General features: G+C 36.4%; 1 protein-coding gene across 1 annotated transcript in view; it reads right to left on the bottom strand.

The window, feature by feature from the left end:
- Window positions 1-20,157, bottom strand: part of PHF2 (PHD finger protein 2) — a 187,461-nt gene that overhangs the window by 28,176 nt on the left and 139,128 nt on the right. The window contains 11 exon segments of the mRNA XM_072420977.1: window positions 2,970-3,127; window positions 5,051-5,121; window positions 7,125-7,303; window positions 8,722-8,840; window positions 12,942-13,064; window positions 13,822-14,238; window positions 15,486-15,575; window positions 15,738-15,829; window positions 17,732-17,838; window positions 19,175-19,262; window positions 19,964-20,126. Coding sequence (XP_072277078.1) covers window positions 2,970-3,127; window positions 5,051-5,121; window positions 7,125-7,303; window positions 8,722-8,840; window positions 12,942-13,064; window positions 13,822-14,238; window positions 15,486-15,575; window positions 15,738-15,829; window positions 17,732-17,838; window positions 19,175-19,262; window positions 19,964-20,126 — 1,607 coding nt within the window.

Below are 20,157 nucleotides of genomic sequence, written 5' to 3'. Positions count from 1 at the left end.
TGGATTTATACTTGAAATGTATTATCAATCACTAAAATGATTGCTGTTTTTCTGCAGCAAGTGTCAACAGTCCCAAAAGTCAAAGCTTTGTATAAAATGTGCTGTAATCAAAATAAAGAAATGCCTACATAGAAATGCAAAGCAAAATATCCTGTAGTGGGGCAGACATAGGAGGGTGCAAAGGTTGGCACTGCATGAGGCCCCCGGATCCTTCTTAGCCAACAGGGCACTCCGTAAGGGCCCCAAGTCAGTTCACAGAAACGGGGGGCATTTGGGGGAGTCAGAACTGCACAAGGGCCACTTATTGTATGTGAATAGAAGTAATAAAATAAAATGACATATATATATATATATATATATATATATATATATATATATATATATCCTGATTTGCATTATTAGATTTTCATATTAGTTTATTAGTCTTTTAGTACTGCATAAATATAACCATTGGGAATAGTTAAGTATTGTCCTTATTTAACCTATATTCTCTAAAAAAACAAACATATTATCCAATTACATGTAGATAATGCCAAGTAAGTCTGCAGCCTTTTCCTGTATACAGTTTCCTCTTGTAACTCTCAGAAGTAATTGTGAAGGAAACGGACCATCAAACCCAACCAAAACCAGTGAGAGGAGCTGCCGCTGGCTATGTCTCTGCCCAATTAATGGCCACATATAAAACCAGATCGTTTACTTAAAAGTCCATTAGAGAATATGCACAAAAACTGTCTAGGCATTTTACAGCTCATCATTATAAAATTTATATAGCCTCCGTTACTTTAAAGAAAGGCAGTTTCGTATTAGAAAACTATTGTCCTTTATTAAGTAAACTGAAATTACTGCACTGGGATTATTAACACTGAAGTAACCCATAGTAACTGATCAACCATCACCTTTTACTGTATTGACTGGTTTATAATATTAAAATAGTGACTATAATTAGATGCAACATTCAACACACACGGATGAACAATTTACGATAGCCACAACAGATGGACACACGTTAATGTTTAAATGACTGTGAATTTTGGGGGATGCCATAAGATGTTTTTCCACTGTGTATGGCTAACGTATCTGTTTGTATACAGGGCTTAATATCTGCATACAGTGTAACCTAATAAGCATATTTTAGTATTTGACAACTCCTAAGGAATAACAAACAGTTAAAAACATCAGAAGCGGTTGTTATCTTGAACACACAGTTTTCTGATCATTAATGACTTAAGCTGAGCATACACTAAGTGACAATTTTAACACATCAGATGTTTGATTCAATGTCAACATCAGATGTTTGATTCAATGTCATTAATCAAATGAAAATCTATTTCAACTAGGACTGTTCTCCAATGATTCTGACCAAAAAATCAATGGAACCTTGGTTGAATCAATTGAGTATGGGTGGGAGTGGACAGATGCATAGTTCTGCACCTCATCAAGTGATACAAAACTAGTGGCAATTCATTTGTGAATAGATTTCTTTTGATGCAAGGTGAATGATGGTTAAACAATAAATGATTCTTAACCAGGAAAATATTGCCATATTCAGTATATATCAAATATAGTATTCTCAACCACTCTCTCTATCAGAGGAATCACAACATGCTTTTTACCTAAATGCTAGGTCCCAGATTCGAATCTTGGCCAGGTACTCCGGTTTCCTCCCACATCCCAAAAACATGCAGTAAGGTTAATTGGCTTCCCCTCAAAATTGACCTTAGACTACATTAATGACATATGACTATGGTAGGGACATTGTGAGCTCCTTTGAGGGATAGTTAGTGATATGACTATTGACTTTGTACAGCACTGTGTAATATGATGGAGGTATATAAATACTGTGTAATAATAATAATAATATTAATAAATGTAAGCTGACATTGGCCAAGTCAGGTAAGATAGAAATCACAGAAGTGAGAAATCATGAATAATCAATGTGATATTTCCGACTGTCTTACTCATTGTAAACTCTCCCTACCTATACAGGAAGTCCACAGGTTAAATATGAGATAGGGACTGTACATTTGTTGAATTTGTATGTAAGTCGGAACAGGTACATTGTTTTAATAAATGCAATTAGGACAGATGCTTTTCTCAACATATTATTAGGCAGTGTGGTGTCAGTTACTGTATAAAATCCTCACTGTGAGTAAATCACAAATAAAGCAAAAAAACAAAGCAAAAAAAAAAATTATGGAGCCTAGACATTCATTTTTGGAGCAAGCTGTGCTTTGATGTGCAAAAAGAAACAACTGCATAGTTTGTCTTGGTCATTAAAGAGTAAGTAAAGATGTTGCTCAGCTGTGTTTAGCAAAAGATTTTTTCAAGTTCTTGCACACCAGCGGGAGGGGAAGCCCTGTTCATATTTGGAGTTGACCATATGTCGCATGTCGATAATTCAGTGTCTACCTGTAGCTTCATAATTCTTGCTATTGTTTATGGGAAAAGATTTTTGCAGGAGGTCACCGAATGAATAGTCTATTGTCCAGAACCAACTGAAGCAGTGGGAAAAGCCTGATTTCTTGCCCAATATTTTATAACATCATTTTTAAAATGAATCTTAAAATGTTTGGTAAATGTAATGTAAATACCATGTTACTGTAAGTCAAACTCAGTATTTTCTAAACCTGGAGATATTTTTAAATATAACCTGGTGATCCTGCCATGTAGATCCTGTCAACACTATCTTAGCCGTGGCTGTGAAACATTGTCATCCACAATGCACTAGGTAGCCAGAAGTTATGGGATCCTTGGCTAAACTGCCAGTGACATGACGTTAACTAAGGGCAATAATAATTTCATTTTACTTTTTCCTTAGTTGTGGTTTCTGACATTATTCTAGCCAATACACAAGCAGTGATTCTGTATAATGATATACTTGTCCATTTAATATAAAATTACAATTTTTACTTCATAGAGAATGCGCCTTTTTCTTTTATGTGAGGCACACAGCAGTCTGCCCTACTAACCTATTTGCGTTATAATCCAAGCCGCCGACTTCTTTGCTGGCTTGCAAGAGGTCCAGAATCCCCCCTGAGCTGGCGTTGTCTTTTTTCACTTTGGAATTTCTTGCAGGCTTTGCATCTGTGTCAATGTGAAGAGATCCTTCGTCTGAAGAGTCATCACTCTAATGGAGAGACAAATAGAAATTAGTTTTTACAAAGAACGTTATTAGTAACTAAAAATTACTAGAAAGTGTCAATGAAGATTCCTATTTCAGTGTTCATTAGAAAAAATGCTGTTTAATTCTTGTTCCATTAGACACTCCTGAAGTTGGAAGCTGATTGAAAAATGGCCACACATTCAGCCATTGTAAATCTTCCACATTCTCTCTGTAAACTCCAGTGGGAAGATAAAACATTGTTCAAGCATACCTTGTTATCCTAAAGATGTAGGCACCTTTTCACCTTACATACCAAAAAGCAAATAAATTATCTGGCAGGGAGAATAGGACTTCATTTGTAACGTGCCATGGCAGGTCTGCAAACCCAGGAGCACACCCTTGGAGATGTAATCAGTGGAGTGGAATACAAACCAGGGAAGGTTGAGTATAAGCAAAAAATAAAGTTAAACTAAAACTCCACTCAGAACAGTTTTTTTTACTTATATCTTGGATTGGGGAACTGTAAAAATGTCACTTGTGTTTTATTGCTGTCTGCTTACTAGGCAGACATGGGTGGTGCTGCAACTTCCACTACAAGGCAAACAATACCTAATCTTACCTTCTTTGAAGGTTTTGTCAGTTCCTTTTCCCAAAAAGCAAGCTCTAATAATGCAGCTTTTTCTCTAACCCTGAAAATCTTCTTGTTATACCCTGGATTAGTAAAGCAGATGTTGCTCTCATACATTCAGTGGTCGTTTCTTTGCCTCCCTTTGCTTTGAGGAGAGAAAGACAAGGACATGACCACAGTGCTGGGTGTATGAGAACCCCTGCTTTGCCAATTTTAAAGTTTACAGAAGGTGCTGCACCAACGTTCTTTTAAGGAACAGGAGATAGCTTCAGACAAGGAAAAATTGTTATGTCACAGTCCAGCTTTACGTAATAATCAGCTGCTTCGCATTCAGGGTTTGTTCACATCAGATCTTCCTTTGTGAATTTCCACAGGATTTTCTAACATTGACAACATTTATGGACTTGGTAAATTTTCTTTTCTCAAAACGGCCCATTAAAACCAATATGCTAAACTGAGGTGTGTAGAAAAAGGCCTTCATGGGACATCTTGAAGTGATGACTTACACTGTTCGCTTCAATATAAATGGGATGATTTACAAATGCAATGAAAATTGACAGCAATGTACACTAATGCAGTAAATTTTAAGAACCTTTAAGAAACAAAAAAGAGTGAAAACAGAAAAAGACCAATGAGTCCATTATGCCTCCCTCTTTATAAAATTTTATATATTTATATTTGCTTACTTCTGACTTACTATCTCTGCTGATGTTCCTAGCATCACATATTCTTTTAGTAAAAGAATACTTTCTAAGGTTAGTTTTGAAGTTTCCATTAGCTAGTTTCAGGTAATTTCCCTGTGTTCTTCACATCCCAAAGGTAATCCCAAAGAAATAAACCACCATTGTGCTGTAAAGAACAGCAACATCCAGGCTTATAAACCTCATGGCAAATAGGAAAGAAGTCAAGTTACATAATATTGGCCTGAAATATATTATGTTATGAATTGAATTTACAATATCAATTAACATCATAATATTCAGTGGGATTGAGTTACTGTAAAAAGTGGAGTCTGTTCATTCAGCAAAATGTATGTTTTCATATAAGGTGACACTGTGAGCCCTTTGATCATCATATCATGCGCAAGCAAAATCCTGTTTTTTTTCTTGCAAATGAATAATTATTAAAAGTGATCAAAATTCTTTGTTCATCTGCAATGTAAACATTCATTTTGTTAACAGTCTCAATTTGAATATATTTTCCAGCCATTAATGGTCTCTACTCATTTATAATATCAACACCAATATGTGGTAGGTTTATATAAAGCAAAGGACCCACAGTAAGTTGTGCAGCCATGTTGTCAAATCTTCCTTTCATACCTTATACTTCTCCTGGATTTTGGGCTTATTGGGTGGTACTAGTGGAGGAGTTTCCTTTGTGTCTGATAAAACTGGAGACAAAACATCTAGTTAGTTAATACAGAAAAATATTATGTTATTTTTATATTCAGTGAAACAAAACAGTGTAAACTATAGGGCATAAGAACTGATTGCATGGCTACTGGACATATCATGCTAATGGCTAGAATGCAAGCCATTACAAACAGCAAACTTACCAGATCAAAACAGCAATCAGATATTCATTCATACCATTCCCTTACGGAATAAGCCTGGCTATGCAGTGCTCCTCGTCTTTAACCACATCTGATAAATAAGTCATTCTTTAGTACAACAGTCCCTAAACCTTAACAAAGAACCCCTTTACTATACATTGGATTTTTAGAAGGCCAGACTGTAGTCAGTGGAAGTAAAATATACCCCAGTATCAGTGGTCATAATAGTGGCACCTTGTTGGTGTAAGTGTGAAGAACAACTGCCCAGCTATATGCAAAAACATTTCATACTGCAACCTCACTGCCCTGCCACACAGGTAAGGACCTTCCTATAACCAAGCTTCATGTGACATATTCAGTACTCTGAATTGTTGTAGAGCTTGATGTACTTTCAGCGTTGGTCATCCCTCCAACCCTATGGACCAGAAGGGGTTTTATAAATGCATTACGATCATTTTGAAATGTGTGCACTGCTAAAAACTTTTCTTTTTAGATGAGGAAAAAATCTTTTATGACTCCATATTATTCAGAACTTTACAATCTATAGCTGTAAAAAGTCAACCAGGGTTCCTCCAGAGGTTGCTGGGGGTTCCTTGAGCATTAAGCAGTTTGTGCCTCCCAGGTCAGTCTAAGTGATCAATGATCGTTTTAGGGTTATATTTCTCCTACTGGCCAGCAATATATTCTTTATTCTGATACCCACACTAATTTACTGTGAGCTGTGGATATGGTAATTATAGTAGGGGTTAATATTTCAAGGCCCCCCATGTTAAAAAGGTAACACTGGTCTATAGTAAAGAGACTAAATCTCAGAAGAGCTCACAATCTAATGTCTATACTAAAGTCTGATGTCCTTAGCAGTCTGAAGCCAATTTTATAGAGAAGCCAGTAAACCTACTAGTAAGTTTTTAGGATGTAGGAAATACCCTGAATGCCTGGCAGAACCGAAACAAACATAAGAAAAACATACATACCCCTTGCAAAGTCCCTGGATTTCCATAGTACACAGTCAATATGTTCTAAAATTCCTCTTAATCCAAATATATAACTTATTTTATTTGACAAAAGACAAAGCATAAGAGATATTTGTATACGATGTAATGTTTTTACACCCTCCAACATTGCACACAGGTATAATCCAGTTTCCAAAAACATTGTGACCTTGTAGAAAATGTAAATTAAAGTGTGAGAGTGCAACATATGGGGGCTGATTTATTAAAGCTCTCCAAGGCTGAAGGGGATACACTGTCATTAGTGAAGCTGGGTGATCCAACAAACCTGGATTGAATCTGGTCCAGGACTGAAAACATTTTCTAACAAATACCAAATGACTTTAAACAAATACCAAATGACATATGGCAGAAATCCATTCCAAGTTTGCTGGATAACCAGCTTCCCTGATGAAAGTGTATCCTCTCCAGCCTTGGAGAGCTTTAATAATTCAAGCTTGTGTTGTCTAGAACAACATACCCAATGCTGAAACTGTAGATGTAAAAGTAAAACCTTGTCCCATACCTGCCTGATACAGGAAAGGGGGTGCTCGGCAGTTTAGAGTTATTGAACAAAAAGATTTCTCAGTTTCAACATATGATAAGTTGTCTTTGTACAAATATTAATTAAAAATAGGGTTTAAATGATTTGCAATCATTGCATTCTATTTATTTTAAATATTTGTAAATGGGGTTGTACATATGTGCAAACTCAAGACAGTAAAACATTTCCTTCATTACTACTTGGACTACTGGGAAAGTTTTTATTGCAACTTGAAAAGTCAAAGTAAAAAAAATTACAACATGCAATGTGTTGATATTATTTTACAAAACAATGGGATCAGATCTTACATGATAACTCTCTCTTTGTCGTTGTTTTCTTTCTTCTGATAGGAAACTCATCAATTTTCAGCTCACCGTCATCAGAAACATATTCATACTCATCTCTGACCGGCTTGTTCTTGTCTTCTTTAAAATTCTGCAGCGATCCAAAGATGCTAGGACTGTTTTGTGTCTTGACTGCCTTTGGGCTATGAAAAACAAAAACATGTTAAATTATTACATGAGCCAGTAAGGAAGAGTGTGCAAAATGTGTTTCCTCATGTTCAGGTCGGTAATGGTAACCTGACTCAGGCTATAAGAAAATATGGCTTCTTCAAACAACAAGAGCAATTTCTATACAGAAAGGACAAAGTTAAGTTGTGTGTGATGCTTTTTTTACATGCCCACATTCTAATAACCTTCACATAAAAAAAACCTTTCCTATTTTTATTTAGTATTTTTATTCATATATACAAACCTTTTTAATAGCACCTTTTCCCATTCAATGGATTTTAAGTCAAGGAGGAGAATTGGCATACAGAGAGATCTATTGATTGGTTGGCTCTGTAAGTACATCTATTCCCTAAATAATCAGCATACCAGCATTTGTACAGTTGGCTAGCACTATTAAGAGCTCAAAGCAGCTTCATGAAACATAAAAATTTCCCAGCTTCTGTCAGTATAAGTCAGCAAGATATAGTAGGTTAATGCCTTTATATTTCACCAGGTTGATGTCTTACATTGGCTCACCACCTACTTTCATTGACTAAAAGTCTTGCCCTTCCTAATGTATAGACACATGGTTTTCAGTGTAATAGGATATTTATTCTGACATCTGTGTTCTAGCTTAAAGCTGAATGCAAACCTTACCTGTAAATCTTGCACAATTATAAAAAGTTATCTCCTGTAACCTCCTATTTCAAACATGGCTTCTCAGTTCTTCCATGTGTGTCCATTAAAGGCAAATGTCAATGACTACTGATAGCCTACTCCCCAAGCAAGGGGTACCCACCGATCCACACTCCCTGGCAGCCCTCTGCTTTATCAGGGTCATGACACTTGTCCATTTCTCCTTGTGACAATATTTTCGGCCTGGTGATTGACCACTGCCACATGGAAGCCCTGCTCAATTAGAGCAACAAAAGAAGGTCAGTGGGGTAGGGGGTAGCAATTGAGCATGGCAGAGGAAATATATCTTGCTGATGGATCTTTGGGTAAAAAAAAAGTAATAATTGATCCCTTAAATGTAGGAGTAAGCTACAGGTTTCTGCAAGCTCTTTAGAGATCAGAACAAAATGGACAATTTGACCTGTTGGAACGAAGAAGAACATCTCATCCAAAAGGTATTAAATAAAACCATAAACGTAAACTAATCAATTTGTCCTCCTTTGGATTTTCTTTTTATCTTTTGCGCTTTTATAACCTCCTACAGCTGTTTCTTAATAGTGTATAATCAATGTTCATTGTTCAATAAATGCCACAAAAGTAAAAATTTTCCAAGCACAGCAATAACTTCACCACCCCTATGAAATGTACAAAAAACAGCCCATTCCTATTGAAATTAGACTGGTTGAATCAATATTATTAGCTTAGCTCTAGTCATAAACATTATTATGTCTTCACATACCTGAACAGCTTCTTGCCAGAGAAGGAAAACTTGAATTTACTGTCTTTAATTGCCGAAAATGGATTTTTTGGCAATTTATGCTCCTCTTCCATTTTTAGTAGAGAATCTGGTTTGCTGTTCTGAAAAACAAGAAATCAAAGGAACAAGTCAATAATTCCAATCCGTCTACATGTTATTGTGCCTATAAATTCTAGCTAACTTTCTCATTTACTGAGTAATGCTTTAACACATTAGAAGCACTTAAACAAAATTCCCTTTTTTAACAAAGACATTCTCAGATATCGTAACTGGCTGGGTTAAATATATGTTCAAGCACAATGTAACATTTCCTTATACAAACATCTTTCTTTTAGTAGTGCTGTGGTCAGTGTCTCATCATTGGTGGACTTAGGCTATACAGAAGGGGAACTTTGAGATGTTCTGTTTCAAAGTAGCTTTACAGTCTATGTTAATGAACTTTTGTTTTCTTCAAACAGGTTTTGCCTGTTTGTCTGGATGCAAAACATGTTTGAAGGTCAATAAATTCTGATATCTCAAAAGTATGATAAACTGATACCATGGATATATCCCCTAATATAATTTCAAGGCAACCATTTAATACTCTATCTAGAGTAATAAAGACTTTAAACCTGGATGACTTCATATTTAGATCTCACAGGTCCTCAGTGACCAAGACACCTAGAAATCCAATGTGTGTTAATAAATACCCAAAAGTTTATGCTTATGCCTCAAGCTGTATTCACTGACATCTAAACAAATCATGTTTATAGATCAGAATGGTCTCTGATGTTTGTGGGTAGATTTAGTTTGACACATGGGAGCTGGGAGGTGTGAAAGGTTTGATTTAAAGAAAAAGAGAGCAAATCTTATACTGACCATTAAAGACTGGGAGGGGCTGCAGAAAAAAAAAACGTGACTTTTTGCAAATTCATTTCTTGGCATGGTGTGTACACCAATATATTTCTTTACACAACAAAATATTAACTCTTTGCAATCTGTAGATGATGGTAATCAGCACAATGCTCCATGGTCATGGTCATTCTCACCCAGGGTTCCTCCAGAGGTTGTTAGGGTTCCTTAAACGGAGGCTGATTGACCTCCCATTTATTGAACCTGCATAGTTCTGGGGTCAGCACAATCTGGTACAGCCAACTACACCACTTTAATATTAATTTAATAATAATTTTTTTATTAAATATCCTAATAATTATTTATTCATCTTATTCTAGCCACCAGTGTGGGAGGGGGCATGCTTTCAACTAGCTAATAATTTAAGAGTTTTCTTTTTTCCCACTGACCTCACAGAGACCTGGAAAATATTTCAAGGTTTCTTCAGGGGCAAAAAGGTTGGGAAGGGCTAATCTAGGGTCTATTGGCAAAAAAAGTCTAAAGCTGTGGCAGTCACTTGTCTAACAATGTTAATCAGGAAATAAGTTAATTGATTGCCCATCATTTGATTAACAAGTCAGCCCATCATGTGGAGCACACAACTTTGCAGATCAAACCTTTCTGGCTCAGCTGTTGTGAGAAGACTATGAGTGCTAAGGTGACATAAAAATAACAAAAGCCTTGTATATGTTTTTAAAACATGTACAAATTAATTTGGTGGAAAAATTGGTTCTAGAGTTAGGCTACATACACAAGTTAGATTTGTGTCTATGGATATGATCATGTGCGGGTTTGCTTTAAAGGCCCCATCAGTAACTAACATTTTTATTCAGTGATTTCTTTATAGCTCTGCCAGGATCTCCGAGCAATAAAAGTATAATAGAAACCTGTTCTCACTGGCAATAATTACATATTATTTCTATACAATACTTATTCAATGCTGAGGAGATACAAAATTACTGGTTTAAGTGTAATGCTATGTCATAGTCTTTTCATACCTAATCCGAATGACATAACTGAACTGCATATTTCAGATAAAATCCTTTTGAAATCTAAAATGTGATATCCATTTTACAGAAGTCTTTATTGTGATGCTGAAGGCACTGAAATGCTGCACTTGGTTTTCAATGCTAAAACCTATCAGGGCTGTTCTTGCTGCTATAATAATTGTACTCTACCCAAAGTGTGCCAAGAAGAGGCAAGAAGGTCATAAGGTGGGACATAATTGGGTCTGATTTATTAAAGCTCTCCAAAGCTGGAGAAGATACACTTTCATCAGTGAAGCTGGGTAATCCAGCAAACCTGGAATAAATTTCTTAAAAGTTATTTGCTATATATTAGCAAATGTTTTAAATTCTGCACCAGATCTAATCCAGGTTTGCTGGATCACCCAGTGTATCCTCTCCAGCCTTGGAGAGCTTTCATAAATCAGGCCCATTACCTGGGCTAAATCTATTTGTGACCTGGGGTCCTGTAAGCATATATGCCGGTGATAAATTTAGCAGTAAGCATGAGTTGATTATGTTGAACTAAATATGACAAATTTGTCTAAATAGTTTTTATGTTTGTTTTTAAAGAGATATATATACTTTATTGTTTTAATAACATATTTTATTATAGTATATATTTTGTAAATACAGTATTTGTCACTTAAAAATGTAGTAATTAAACAGCAGTGAATGAAATGATGAAAATGATATTCTGTTGTAAATGTGTTTTTTTAGCTCCCAGCTAAGCATATGCTGTACAAAAGCAATGAGACTTTGGCCATATTAAATCATGGGCACTACGTAATGCTTTAATGTGCTGCTAGATCAGTGAGCTCTATAGTATAAATCTAGCACATATAAGACTGCATTCCTTGGCAGTAGAAGTACCTGGCTGCTGCAATTACTATTGTGTACACTGCAGGTAACAGAGCAGCTGATACCACTTGGTTCAGGCATTGTTTTGTGAAATCTTCTTGGACATTGCTACATGGAGATGGATGATAATGAAAAGGACATGTTATGTTCATTAGCATCTGCCTTTGTATTCACCAAAACCAGCATTTAGACCTTGACACAAGCTGCCTTCTTGGCTTAATGGCTCATGTTCCCTTCTTAAATCTCCATGTATTTCTATGGCGATCCTATTGTAAAAGCAGCGAAGGGCAAACCTTCTAGCAGAGGTTATAAAATGGAGTCAATCTACTGACTGGTTAATTATAATAAAGGCTTTTCTTTTCCTAACTTTATGGAGTATGGTCCAGTGTTTAATTCTTTTGGTTGTTGGTGATTAGAAACACGCTCACATTGTGATTAAAAGGACAATCAGCTGCTCAGCATTGTATTTGTGGCCAGGTAATAAAACAGGTAGGAGGACATACAATAGGTAAAACTAAAGTACATTTCCACCTCCATACTTTTTATTTAATGACCCTATTTGTGAGTACTTATAGAGAATTAACGGAGGGAAAGGAAAACAAATTTGCTATTTGGAAAGATTGACCCAGCACTGTCACTGGATTAAGGCACATATATTTCTCTTTACTTGGAAGTTCTTAGAATACACAAATTGGTATATTTTCTGTGTTATTAGCATCTTTAAACAAGAATACTAGAAATGGCCTGAGGTCACTTATCGCTGCAAGAAGATGTGTAACTTGAGAACAAACTGTTTTGTTAGGATCATATAAAGAAAATTTATTTCTCTCTGTGTGACCGGCTTAATAAAGGCAATTTGTAATGTTTCCATCTTTTAACCCCCCCAGCGTTCTTATTCTGTCCGTATTTCCATACAAAAAACGTTACATTTTTTTGCATGGAAATTTATTTTACATTGTAGTCCTATAATTCTTAGGCAAAATTTACCGAAATATGTCCAATATTTAATTAATTTATTAATAAACTTTAAATACAAAAACACAAAAATCTGTTAAAAAAAAATAGTGAAACGTGTAAAATACCTGTACAGTAGCATATATATATATATATGTATATATATATATTATATCAAGATTTCTTTGTATTGGACTCAATACAGCTATTTTGCATTGAAGCCAATACAAAAATAATTGAATTTCCCGCCGATCCGCCTGCCCGCACCAACGTCACTGGGAAACCCCCGGAGAATGTCTCTTAAGTCGCCGGGAGAGGATCAAAGAGGGAGGACACCGCCTGAAGACCTGCAGGGACCAGCAGGACGCCGGGGCACGCCAACGGAGCAAGGTAAGTGTTTTTTTTTTTTTTTAACTTTTAAGCGACCCCGTGTGTGACTGGGGAGTACCGCTTTTAGCTTGAAAAATCCACCCCGAGTCCCACTGTACTCTAATTCTCCAACATTTACTATACCTTATATTTCCACTTTGCTTCTGTTTTGATTTTATTCTGTTCCCGCATTTCAAACTTTTCCATGTCATTGTTCTGTTTAGCCGTCTCCTCTTTGTTAGGGGTATTTATCTCCTCCTTAGGGGCCTGAGGAAAAATAATTTAATGGAAATATAGATTATGTTTCTGCATTATGTACTTATAATCATTCATTATGAAGAATAAAAATGTCATAACATTAAAGTGGATGTAAACCTCTTCACTAAAATTTTAAATAGGCTATATAAGCTTTACCATGGAAATGTAATTCTGTAAGGTTTAAATCTGCATAATACACTAAAATAATAGCAGGTGATCAGGCTATGAAGGTCCTTGTTCAGCTACTTCCTGTAATAAAGGGACAATTGAATGCTATTTTCTGGTATATTGGTGGCTCTACAGGCTCTTGAAGCAATGATTTCTTGATATGCAAGAAAGGGAATGCCACTCAAAGTCAACATATAGTTTATTAGTAGTGTCTGTGAAGTCTCCACCATATATCTGGGGGTTACAGGGCCTCCTTCATCAAGGCTTGAAAATCTTTAGTTGGTAGGAGATCCAGGCTTTGCATAATCTAAAATTGAAAAGTTAAACATGAAGCCTAAAGCCTGCTCCAATAATTATATAGTCTGTAATTACTGATCTATGCTTTACTTTGCATTGCTTGTAGAGTTCTGGGACACATACAAGGACCCGATAGAGAATTATGACTTTTATGTAACTGTATCCTACACAGCCAACCAGCTAGCCATGTGGAGAAAGAGATCAGCAATGGCAGTCCCAAATTCTTCCACAACAGGTGCACTTTAAATATGTTAGCACCAAAAATGATACATATATATCTTATAATGAAATATGTACTCACTGCTCCCTTCTTTGGTGTGTCAACTTTAATCAAAGCATCCTTAGTGTGGGCCTCAAGAACGTCAAGGTCTGGAGTGGTTGGTAGTGATGTTGGCGAGTCTTTCCCCTTCTTTGCCTTCTTCTTGCCTCCCTCCTTATTTTTAGATGGTTTGGGAGGTTTAGGTGGTTTGGGGGTTTTAGGTGGTTTGGCACTTTTAGGAAGTTTTGCCTCTTTTGGGGGTTTAGGCGGTTTTGGAGGTTTGGGGGGCTTTGACAGTTTTTCACTCTTATTAGGTTTTTTTTTCGTAACTTTTTCCATTGGTGGGGGACTTTCTGGCACCGGCGAAGGTGGTTCTTCCTTCTCAATTTTCTCTATAATATCGTTGCCCTCTGGGATTGCGTTGGCACTGATATCTGTCTTGTTGACTTTTGATGCATTCTGGATATAATAAATATTAAAAAAAGGAAAATGTAAAATGTAGTTTGATAGATAAAGCAGAAACAGGGATCTGTTAAGTAGAACGTAGTGTTTTTGTACATGTTTTCTTTTTCCATTATAGTCAGGTCTAGAAAAAAACATGGGAGAAAAAGTACCCAAAGCTAAGGTATGTTCTAGCACCCATTAAAACTAAAGAGACACATAGATGAGCTCTGAACTATTTTCTTTTACTAGGTATATCACGACCTGGATAAATGAACTCTTTTACAGAACAATCTGTAAAAAACATAGTTTTCTTTCTTTTTTCAATCTGCAAATATAAGGATATTGATATAACCATTCCATTTTTTGCCAACAGATAAAGTATAAACCCTTTTTGATATTTTGATATGTTTTGCTGTTTCTTCTTTCCTCACATTGTACAAAAAACCCTAAAATACATCTACACAAATGACTGAAGCTAGAACAGTGACCCCTGGTTCCTACAAGAGTTTTCAATTACAGAGAGTGATTGAAAGATCATTGTTACCCTCTAACTAAAACTAATATTTGCTACTCTCAGCTATTCCCTAGTGCTCTGGTAATCATTTGACAGGTATCTTTGCTTTAAAAAATGTTTATATATACACATGGTAACAGATCACCAGATTCTCTAATTTTTGAAAGCCCATCACTTCTTTTAAAATGTGAAACATATAAAAAACTAATCAGATTTTGTATTTTGGCAATCGGTGCTTTGCTTGCCACACTAACCTAGTATGATACTTTTGAGAAGTGGCAACCACTGCAAAAGTTTCAATCTGGGTATTTGAAAAATACCACTTATCTTGACTATTTTCTACTAAGATTAAAGTGTTTCCATTGGCCCAAATAAAATGGTATTAGTCGGGTTTGCCAGTTTGTAAAAGTCCTAGTAAATTTATCTGTCTTTCAATATAAACTTGCAATTATTCTTAAAAGTAAAACTCGTGTCAGCTGACTGCCAAATTTTTGAACAAATATAGTGTCGCTATTTCACTAAAAAAAGAAAAAAGAAACAGGTTGCCTTTTTTATGTCACATAAGGTATACTTTATGTTCACCAAGATTTACACAGCACATGAAAAAAGGGGGGAGGGTTGTTTGCAAAAAAACACAGGGAAGCAAGTACATAAGTATTCTATACCTCATACAGTTTAATAAACTTGTTACAATATTTAGTATGGGCAAAGTATGGATTTACTGAAAACAAGGGAGCAAAAAGCCAACCTCTGTTAACCGTATTTCTTTGGCGAGATCCTTGATGAGCTGTGATGGCTTGAAATGTTCAGGAAGTTCATCTTCATGTTCCAGGAGAGCCTAGGAATATCAATGAAAAGATTGAACAGAAAGGTTAGGTAGAAAGGTTTTCACAAGAGTGCATTAAATTTAAGCAAAACCCCTTTCTGTAATTGTAAAAATACACAAATGCCCATATGCAATACCACAGTAGTTCAAAATAACAATAACCCATATCCATACATGTTTTTTCGTCCATGATCTGAAGGCTCCGTTCAGTATTTTGGCCCCTTGGACAAGATGCGGTACTGGCTGCTTCCCCGCCTTATGTAATGCTAGGACAAAAAGAAACAAATATAATGAATACAGTAATTTTCTCCTTGTTGAAATCATAGTCGTGCATGATGTCGTTTTTTATCATTTTGTTTCTGGTGTTAACTATGATTCAATTTCATTTTGAGAAAGTATCATCAGCCTTTTGTGACAGGCAGTAATTGCAGTAAAGAACAAAACATTGCACAAATAAAGATTATGTGTAGACATGATGTGATTTTCTTTGCTTTAGAATCTAAAGCACCTAAATTTAAATCTAAAGTTTAGTTAGAGCATGGAATGGCATGAACACCTTGTCATTTTTCATTTTTGTTGTTTGTGTCCTTTTGGGGAACCTTTCTGTCATGTCCATTTCGAGACAGAACAAATGTCCCCATTGGAAGATTTCTCCTCACCTTATATTGCAATTACAACAATTAGGCTATAACTACACTATAGAATTAATGCTTTTACTACTAAGTGATTAACTACTTGTTGCCCATTTTCTTATTAGCAGCATATTGAGGTAAACACACTGGGGGGGTTACTGCCATTGAGTAGGTAAATATCTCAACCCCCCCTAGCCTTCTAATTCTGTCCATATTTCCATTTACATTTTTTTTGCATGGAAATTTATTTTTAATTGTAGGCCTAAAATTCTTAGGTATAACTCACCAAAATATGTCCAATATTTAATTAATTTCTTATTAAACTTTAAATAAAAAAAACACAAAAATCTGTTAAAAAAAAATTAAACCTGTAATATAACTGTACAGTAGCTTGTATAATATATATACAATATAATTATATTTATATATTATGTCAAGATTTCTTTGTATTGGACTCAATCCAATACAAAACTATTTAAATTTCCCACTGCTCCTCCAGCCCGCACCGACATCACCGGGAAATCCAGGAGAAGGTCTGTGCATTCGCCGGCTGAAGATCGGAGCGAGAAGACGTGTCCCAAGGACCTGCAAGGACCAGCAGGATGTCGGGGGATGACAACAGAATAAGGTAAGTGGGGTTTTTCTTATGTTTTAAGCGACCCTGGGTGTGATTCGGGATTACCGCTAGGGGGGTTAATAGGAAAAATGATTAATGGCCAGAGTAGCCCTAGTCTAAATGTAGTATTTTCCATTATTTTTGTTGCAGTACTGATGGTTATCAGTAGAGTTAGGCTATGTACAAGTCAGATTTTTGATGTTGGAAAGCATTATTCACGATCCTTTCCAAAGACAAAAGACTGAAAGATGAATGATTGAGCTCTGTACATACAGCGCCTCTATGTAGAGGGGAGGGGGGAGAATGATGGAGAGGAATCCCACTGCACCTCTAAACCTTCACTTGTATTACAATCGTTTGTGGATCCAGGATGGATCCATGAATGACGTCAGACAAGCGCTGTACATACACCAGATTCTCGTCCGATACCATTCCAGAAGCTATAAGCAGACCCAAATCATCTGACTATAGTTGTAACATTTCCCTATTCTGCTAAAACACTGTCACTGGTACAGGAAATAAGGTAAATGTACCATATGGGGAAATAAAAATCCATAAAAGAAGCAACAAATGCCATATCTAGAGAGCCACCACAATGGCTGCAAATGAAGCATGGTTTTGCTAAAGTCCTGTATGTAATATCAATATAAATATTTCAGCGATAATGATGCCCACACAGGGGCATCACGGTGTTCACACAGATCAATAAAAAAAACAGTCATAGGTTATTATTAATATCCCCCCCCAAAAAAAAATAAATAAATAAAAGGTTTGACTATCATTGGGTGTAAATTTTCATCCTAATTATGAAAACAAGACATATACAGAATCCACAGAACATTTGGGGGATACTGGCACAGAAAAGGACAAAGGTGGGCCCTCTAAAAAAAAAAAAAGCTCAAGTGTAAAATTTAAAGTACCTTTGAATTTTTCAAGAAGGTGTCTCCCCACATACCAACAAGCTGTCTCATAATTTGGGAACTGGGTAAGGCTGACAATTTTCAATCTTTTCTCAACTTCATATGCTCTGTGGATTCAAAGATTTGAATATGGAAAAATAATAAACATTAGTGACAAAAAGACAAAGCTCACTATGCTAAAGATATCCTTCACTGTAAATACAGACAAAGCTAAATTAAACTGCACTTATGTCTATAGTATATGCATTAAAGTATTACCACATTTCGAACAAACGGTAAAATTGCTTTAAAACAAGTGCTAATTCATCTATGTAGCTATATGCATTGGACAGAAAATGATCTTTAAAGCTCACCAAATTACAGTGAAATCACATCTAATCTACCTTTCATTTTGAGAGTAGCTGTAATGTGTCAGCATGCCGGCCATCTATTATAAAGAAACAGAAAATGCTGCAGGCTGTTACAAACTGACTAGAGCATATGTGTGTGAGGAAAAGTACAAAAGTACATACCGCTAGAGAGGTAAGTGATAACTTGTTCAGGACTTGTTTAATTTGATTATTCTTGGGTGGCTCACTGACCTGTTTACCTGAGAGCCTGTCTGTGATTCAGAATTATTAAAGCGATTAGGAGCCAGGCAACTAGAAATTGTAGGTGGCTAACAATCGCAACCCAAACTGCTCTATGCAGAAGGGAGCGGGAGAGCGACGGAGCAACACCCCGCTGCGCGCTCTCCCCCTTCACTTGCACTACGATCATTTGTCGTTCATCGTCCGTGGATCCGCCAGGACAAACGTTTGGATGATGAACGACACGCGCTGTAGACACTTCAGATTCTCGGCCCATAACGGCCCTGAGTCAATTATGGAGCGAGAACCATTGGAAGTGTGTACCTAGCGTTAAATGGGAAGGGAGAATGTTAGATTTTGCCTGGAGATGGGCTTCAAGTGTGTGTGTGGTTGTTTGTCTATCTGTCTGTCTGACTTCCACATATGTTTGCAAAAAGACCTCTTTTTATCGTAATATTAGAAGAAAGTAGTAAATAAATGTACCCTGATTTTTAAAGCTCAAAGTAGTGATGAGAATTGTTTAGTGCACTTTCACTGAACTTCCCCTCCCACATGCACCTCCCTAGCCAGTTATGCATCGTTGAGCTGCTCCCAATTATCTCTTATTGCTTTGCAGAAACCATATACACCATATTCCTGTTTAAACACCATATAGTAAATCAGTCCATAGATGATCCATTAACCAGTTTAGTAGTCAGTAACATTAATAATTCTGTGTAAACTAGAACAGTTGTTATAGAACAAGTCCAGGCAAATTGTCAATTCCTATACTAAGCGACAGCTTCATACATTACAAACTGATTTTCAGTTTTCCTAGATTCAGAATATAAACTTAAAAACTACCATGGCATTAAGAACTAAATAAGTTCATTACCTCATCTGCATTTCCACACTGAGGCTGTGCAGGAAGTGCCCAGAAAATGCTAAGCAGTCCATCGGTGTGAGTGTTGCTTATATCCAACCTAGAGAAAGATAAGAGCAATGATAAATATATCAAGACTACTTAACACTGCATTAGTATTAGCTTAGATGACCAAATAATGTGGCGATGTAGCTTTGTAATCTGGTGGGGGTTAAACAAAAAATCACCAAGAACTAACACATTCAGTTTTCTTCCTTTGCTGCAAACCTGGCTGGTATAGACAGTTTGGGTACCCCCTGATAATCAGGAACTAATCAGTGGGACCTAGGGGTGCCTACCCAAAGCCTCTTGGAAGTATAGATAGTCTTTGTTTATTTGCCATTTGAAAATCCAGAGGTTGTAACATGTAACAGGGCAAAGGGAGATAATCATCATAAAGACAGCCTGAGACCTGGTTGGTTGTTGACTAATGACTAGCACGGGTCAAGTAATAAAGGTTGCGCTTTGCAATTATTGCAACTCTTTTCTATCCTATGGAGTAGGACCATGGCTGGACATAATCTAGCACAAACTTTTCACCAGGATGGCAATACATGGTATGAATGTAAACTATAGGACTGTCACTTGTCAGACAGATGAACATCTCAAGGAGAGGCAATCATCATTAATATAGAAGATAACTACAGTTATGAATTTATAGATCATGACCGCTATATACTGCTGCACACAGCTGCTCTGCACATGTACGGAAATTCCCTCAAGACCAGGGCTGCCAAAAAGAAGAGATAAGGAATGTCTTACCTGAAGGAATGAACACAGTCTGTCCTTGTTTGACCGTACATTTGTAACATTTGTCCACCTGATCTGCAAAGAACATCTCGCCGTGATTGGCAGCAGATTGCCATCGCTCATACAGGGAGATGTTAGCTGAAGTCGGTCTGATTAGATAAAATATTTTTTCACCCTAAAAAAGTTGAAAGAGTGTTATTATTAGG

The sequence above is a fragment of the Pyxicephalus adspersus genome, chromosome 8 (genome assembly GCF_032062135.1).
Source record: "Pyxicephalus adspersus chromosome 8, UCB_Pads_2.0, whole genome shotgun sequence".
Taxonomy (NCBI): domain Eukaryota; kingdom Metazoa; phylum Chordata; class Amphibia; order Anura; family Pyxicephalidae; genus Pyxicephalus; species Pyxicephalus adspersus.
Note: the sequence above shows the minus strand (reverse complement) of the source record. Positions and strands in the feature narration are given on the sequence as shown.